Source organism: Phaseolus vulgaris, chromosome 9 (assembly GCF_051622355.1).
Source record: "Phaseolus vulgaris cultivar YP4 chromosome 9, ASM5162235v1, whole genome shotgun sequence".
In the NCBI taxonomy this organism is placed as follows: Eukaryota; Viridiplantae; Streptophyta; class Magnoliopsida; order Fabales; family Fabaceae; genus Phaseolus; species Phaseolus vulgaris.
The window spans coordinates 29,391,629-29,397,797 of record NC_143506.1 but is presented as its reverse complement, the minus strand read 5'-3'; the positions used below and the strand labels follow the sequence as shown (position 1 = coordinate 29,397,797).

Genomic DNA, 6,169 nt, shown 5'->3' with positions numbered 1-6,169 from the left:
GCTTGCGGCGGTGGGTGGCACAACGATTGGGGCACGGGCGGTCTGAGCCTTCAAAAACAGTGAGTTGTAGTTTTTGTGGTCTCATGGTTGGTAATGGTAGGGATTGAGTGTGGGACGGATTCTGCATACCGTTATGTGGGAAAATATTAGGAGGTGGTAGAGAGGAAACGTGGTTTATGACAGATGTGAGTGACGAATGCAGAAATTCATTCATGGATTCAATATTTGTCTATCTGATTTTGGTGGCCTCTCCATTTGAGCTTGTATAGCTAAGAGTCATTCTTGGATGGCTTGGAGGATTTCCTCAAGGTCTTTAGATTAAAGTTTGGGAGGCATGAAGAACATGAATGAAAGCACCAATGATAGAACAGGAAATAACTATACTAAGATTAACTAATTCTAAGCCTACAAAATACTAAAATTACTAAACTAGGGTTTGCCAAATTCTTTTCTTCTGATCTCTTATTTCGAGAATATCTCACTTATATATATGTAAGATTTAGGTTAACATAGATTGTACTTGTATTCTAACACAATGTGATTCAAGAACTTGAGTCCTCTTTTCAATCATGAAAATAAAACCTTAAACTCATAGTCTCACTTTATATTTACTTTTAAGTAGTATATCACTTAATTTTTTTAAAGTCTACATATACCAAATTGCAACTAGAAAAAAAAAATTCATTAAAATAGAACAATTTTGAAATTACATTTTTGTACGAAAATTTTCCATTTTTATAACTTTATATCATGGACAAATGCTGCATGGAAAAGGAGGAAAACCATTCCAGCACATCAAAAGGTATAATGAAGGAGAAAACATCAAGATAGGTTAATGCTTTGGTTAGAGTTACAGCCAATTTTCTTGCTGATAAAAAAAAAATAGTCACAGCCAATTATATGGCTGAGCCAATACAGAATCATGTTCTCTTGCCAGTCAAACTTATTGCCTGAGCCAATACAAAATCATGTTCTTTTGCTAGTCAAACTTTGACATAGACCAGTATGCATTGAACCAAGATTACTAGTTTAATTTTTGGTCTAAATTTAAATCTCTCACGACAAGTGTGCTTAACATACAAAACTAGGATTCAACTTCAACTCAACAGTATCTTACTTGAAATTTATGTAAGATGCACAAAGAGACAGGCTGATATCAGAGGCCATGAGACAGAAGAGAAAAACATAAATCTGGCTTATTTTAAAACCAAAAACATTTAGAAATAACAAGTGAAGCAAGAGAGCATTTATTCCACTTCAGACATGGAAAATAAGCGACACTATCAAGCTTTGGACTGTCCTGCTTTTACCAGATCTTCAAGAGCCTTAAAGATCTGTGCCTCTGACAAGCCTTCCAATCTGATGCCTTTCTCAACACCCAAATCTAGTTTTAGGTAAGAAATTACATGAAATCAGGTTCATCACAAACAAATAAATAAAGAATGATGCAAATAATAAAGTAGCCTTACAACAAGGTATAAGGCTCATTAAATATAGAAAATACTGAGATTGAACCAGTTTGGATGAATCTATCAATATATACTTAATAAGAAGAAGAAATAAATATATAAGTACAATACAAGAGTCTTACATGAAATTTTATTTTACTTTAAGCACACATTACTATGTCACATTATTTTTAAACATTACAAGGGTCTTCAGACCAACACTTTTACAACTTTTTATTAACATTTCAATCTTTTACAACTTTAAAAATTAATTTATTACATTCTGATAAGATTAAAAATGTTTTTAATCCTAAGAATCCTCCATGCTACATCAAAATACTACAATGAACATTACTTATAAGACCCAGGTCTTAATCCGTGTCTTTAAATTAATACTCTGACAGTGACCCTTGCATTGGAGATGTCTTTAAAATAAAACTGTTTGCACAATTCAGATTATTTGTGTATCCCAAACTATTTTGAGGCTTTCCAGTCTATCTTTTCCATAAGCACCTATTATGAACTAGAATCCTTACCTTAGAATTTCTGTTAATAGTTGAGTTTTACAATCAAAAAGCTAGCATCTCATAAGCTACAAGCAAATCAAAACTAGACCATTATCTGTAACTTTGTGCCTTGCTTAAAGCAAATATGACAATCATTTCCCTTTTTCTAGATTCTCACCTGCTAAGAAACGTGGCATGCATAAAGCATGTTGTGACCAAATATTTTTTAAAATTGACAACATAGTTTCTCAATTATAATCTAGAAGTGCACAATAGGTAGGTATTTCAGAAAACTAAACAAATGCATGAAAAGTTATTGTGTTTGAGTACCAATTATGCCCAAAAAACGAAGCACCCTACTGCAGAAGGCGTGAACCTCATTGCTAGGCCTTTGCTACAGCTATACTAAGAGAAGAGAGAATACACTAGTAAAATTAGGGCACATTCTTTCATGCATTCATTTTGGTTCCAGACACTGTAAATAGTTGCCCCATGGGCCCTTGGGCATTACAAACTTATATTCTTATGATAATATAACCTTCTTTTCTAACTTATTAGATTACATATTGGTCCATCCATTTAGGTTGTCTAATAGATCTTTTGAGCCATCTTGGGTTGTTGGGCTGAGGTGTATCATCACTCTCCGCTGCATCTAGCACTTTGTCCTCAAAGTGACTTGAGTGGGTGTTTTGGGCCTGTGGAGTGGGCTGAAGGAGTGTAGGAGTGAGTTGTTGGGTTTGAGGGGGTGTAAGAGTAAGTTGTTGGGTTTGAAGGGGTGTAGGAGTAATTCTTTTGGGTGGGGTATTTTGGGCCAAGTGATGGTAATGTTGGGGGGTTAGTAATATAAGGTGGACACTGTCTGGATTTAGAGTCTCGGCATTTTTCTTCTATGAGCTTGGCTAACCCAATGGCTTGTGAAATAGAGAAAGGGTTTAGGATAGCTAACTCTCGACGGATTTCTGGTTGTAAACCCGAGAGGAAACAATTGAGTATAGTTTTTGGAGTAAGTCCCACAATGCAATTGCATAATTTTTCGAAACGAGCCTGATAATTAGTTACTGTGGTGACTTGAGTGGCTTGAATAGTTATGCTTGGTGGTTAACATAGGTGGATGGCCCAAAACGTAGTTCCAAGGAGCGGGTGAAGGAGGGCCAATCTGTGATTGGAAGGTTTTGATGCATCCACTTTAACCAGTTGAGAGCTTCTCCCTTCATATGGAAAGCTACCATAGATAATCTTTGCTCAAGTGGAATTTGATAAAACAAAAAATATTGCTCTACTTGAAAGAGCCAATCCAGGGGTTCAGGACCTTAAAAAAAACTAACTGAAGCTTGGGGGTCGGATGGTGGGGGCAAGATTTTGAGATTGTTGAGTGTGGTTTTGGGTGTGTTTAGGAATAGCATGTGCCTCACTGATGAGGGGAGAGGATGTTGCAGTATTTTGAGTGTTGATTGCCCCACCTAGTGGCTAGGCAAGGTTCTCTAAATGTGGAATAGAGGATACCTGATCAATGAGGAGGGTGACAGTGGAATGAAGGGATTCATTACGAGCTTCCAAGGAAGCTTGACGGGTGAGAGTTTCTTCCATCTGCACTTGGATGGCAGCAAGGCGTTCATGGATGGAGTGGAGTATTTCCTCTAAATCTTTTGTTTGGGGTTTGGGAGGCATGGTATCTCAATGAAAACACCAATTTGCTAGGCCTTTGCTACAGCTATACTAAGGGAAGAGAGAATACACTAATAAAATTAGGGCACAAATTCTTTCATGCATTCATTTTGGTTCCATACATTGTAAATAGTTGCCCCATGGGCCCTTGGGCCTTACAAACATATATTCTTATGATAATATAACCTCCTTTTCTAACTTATTAGATTACATATTGGTCCATCCATTTAGGTTGTCTAATTGATCTTTTGGGCCATCTTGGGTTGTTGGGCTGAGGTGTATCACTCCTCCAATGAAATTATTCTCTAACTAACAATCTAGATATATTAGTGTAAGAAGGGCTCGACAGGATGAGATTTCAGCCATACAGATTCAACACCTGTACAGCTGAAATTTTAGCCACATGATTTCAGTGTGTATGCAAGGTCAGCGTTATTTTAATTTGAGAACAGTCAAAATTGGGATACAATTATAAATTATTTTCTACAGACTACTAAGGGGTAAATGTAGATTATCCAAATTTCAATCTTAGTGCACCAATGTCAATCGATATATCCTTAAAGTTTCAATTGATGATACAGAATGTGAATGCAGAAACATGGTGACAAATTCAAATGAGAAAGATAAGGAATTAAATTTAAGATGGTACCATATCTTGCCCATAACTGGGGTTCAACTCCACTGCACTCACGGATTAATATCGGCAATTTTGGGTTCAATGTCTTTAGTTCCTTATAATTCTTTTCCACAAAAGCCCTGAGAAATTAAAAAAAAAAGAATAAAAGCTCATTTATATTCAAATATACATGACATTGAGTATAAATAAGCAACCAAACAATATATAGTGCTAAGAACTTTCAACCCAAAGAAAGGTAAAATATTTGTTTGTAACCTTGCAGATGAGCTTGCAGATGATGACTGGCACATCAAAAACCGAAGTTCTTTTATGTTTTTCGAAAGGTGTCCCCTCCATGCCATTGCTTCCCTGGATTAAGGTAATAATTTGTGAGATTTTACGTCAGCACAAGGCAGACAAAGAAAGGTGTAACCTAACAATCCAACCACTTGAAGTAGCATAACTGGAAAAGCACGTATTCAAATTCTATTACACAATAGCTATGTAAAATGTTCCCAAATATCAAAAGCACAATAATAAATACAAACGTACTGCATGTCTAAACTACAAATAATTTACAATGAAGGCCACCTAAAATTATATTTTTGTTACACAATGCTTTTCTCCAGCTTCAAGCTTCATTCACACCTTTCCCATGGCAACCGCTACACCGAAACCCTAACTACAAAATCTCTAAACAACTTTGCACTTCCACACGATTATCAAAGATTCCCTTCCCATCAAGACCAACCATCTTAAGATCCCACACACTCTCAGGCTCAAAAATGGCAACATCAGCCTCAAGATTTCAACCCACAGACCCATCAACTCCCAATCAATTTTCTCACCATAATCATCGACCTCGCCAGCACGATGTTCCTCTTCCATTTCCAGAACATGGCCGAAACCATAATCAATGGAATCAACCCCTCAAAATCCCAATTTCAAACACCCACTTCTCAAAATCCCAACTTTCGATGAAACAATCAATACCCTGCTACTTCCAACGAAGGTGATTTAGAAAGCATCACAAATCATAAGCAAATTCCACAATACACAATACGCCAGAGTATAAGTAAAGTTCATCTCTAATGCCCTCAATAAATAAACAGAAGCAAATAACATCAATCCAACCACAGAAGCATATAACAAATTAACAGAAGAAGAAAAATCTTACAAGATCGTTCGTAACTGTCTTGTTGGCTGTCGCTGGGTATGGTAAAGAACTGAGATTAAACTGATAGGATTTCGAAACTAAGTTGGACGAATGTCAAATAAGTTGGGCTGAAGCCCATCCAAGCCCAACCTACTTGGGTCATGTTAATCATCATATTTGAACCTGTTCCCGATTTCAGTATGAAAGTACAAAAATTTCCTTGAATAAAATGGGATACAAATTAAAATATATTACGTGTCAGCACAAATGTTAATCCATTAAAAAATAAAAATAATAATATAAAAATCAAATCAAACTTATGCTACGAAAAATAATAAAAATATTTTCTAAAATAAATATACAAAACAAAAAAAGATTTGATGTCTGTTATTTAAAACTAAAACTAAAACTATTAATAAATATTCCTATTATATTTCTTATAATTTTAAAAATAATGTCTGTAAAATATATTCTTTTCATTTTCTCATATATTATGTATAAATAAACAAATTTTAATAATATTCTGGTCACAACATTAAAAAGATAGTAAATATTATAATAGATAGAATAGAAATTTTTGTGATGTTAAATTTAATTAAAAATATTAAAAAAATATAACCAACATTTTAGTAATTTAAAAATTATAAAGATCATTTTTACATAAAATTTATCCGAACGTATAATTAGTTATTTAAATTAGTTTTAATAATTTATCCTACTTTAAATAAAAATTTTATAATTATTATTCATATATTTTTTACATAATATCCATATGACA

At 34.5% G+C, this 6,169-nt stretch overlaps 1 protein-coding gene across 1 annotated transcript; it reads right to left on the bottom strand.

Moving 5' to 3' along the window:
- Positions 1-828: 828 nt before the first annotated feature.
- LOC137821099 (NADH-ubiquinone oxidoreductase B8 subunit) lies at positions 829-5,543 on the bottom strand. The gene is made up of 4 exons (XM_068625523.2): positions 5,413-5,543; positions 4,512-4,604; positions 4,269-4,375; positions 829-1,384 (listed from the first exon to the last, which is right to left on the bottom strand). Exons 2-4 carry the CDS (start codon positions 4,595-4,597, stop codon positions 1,284-1,286), a joined length of 294 nt encoding a protein of 97 aa, XP_068481624.1. The 5' UTR covers positions 4,598-4,604; positions 5,413-5,543; the 3' UTR covers positions 829-1,283.
- Positions 5,544-6,169: the final 626 nt, after the last annotated feature.

Coding starts and splice junctions, on each gene's coding strand:
- LOC137821099 (XM_068625523.2), bottom strand. CDS start 4,597: ATGGCATGGAGGGGACACCTTTCGAAAAACATAAAAGAACTTCGGTTT. Junction 4,376..4,511: donor TCTGCAAGCTCATCTGCAAG/GTTACAAACAAA, acceptor TTAATTTCTCAG/GGCTTTTGTGGAAAAGAATT. Junction 1,385..4,268: donor CCAGTTATGGGCAAGATATG/GTACCATCTTAA, acceptor ACCTAAAACTAG/ATTTGGGTGTTGAGAAAGGC.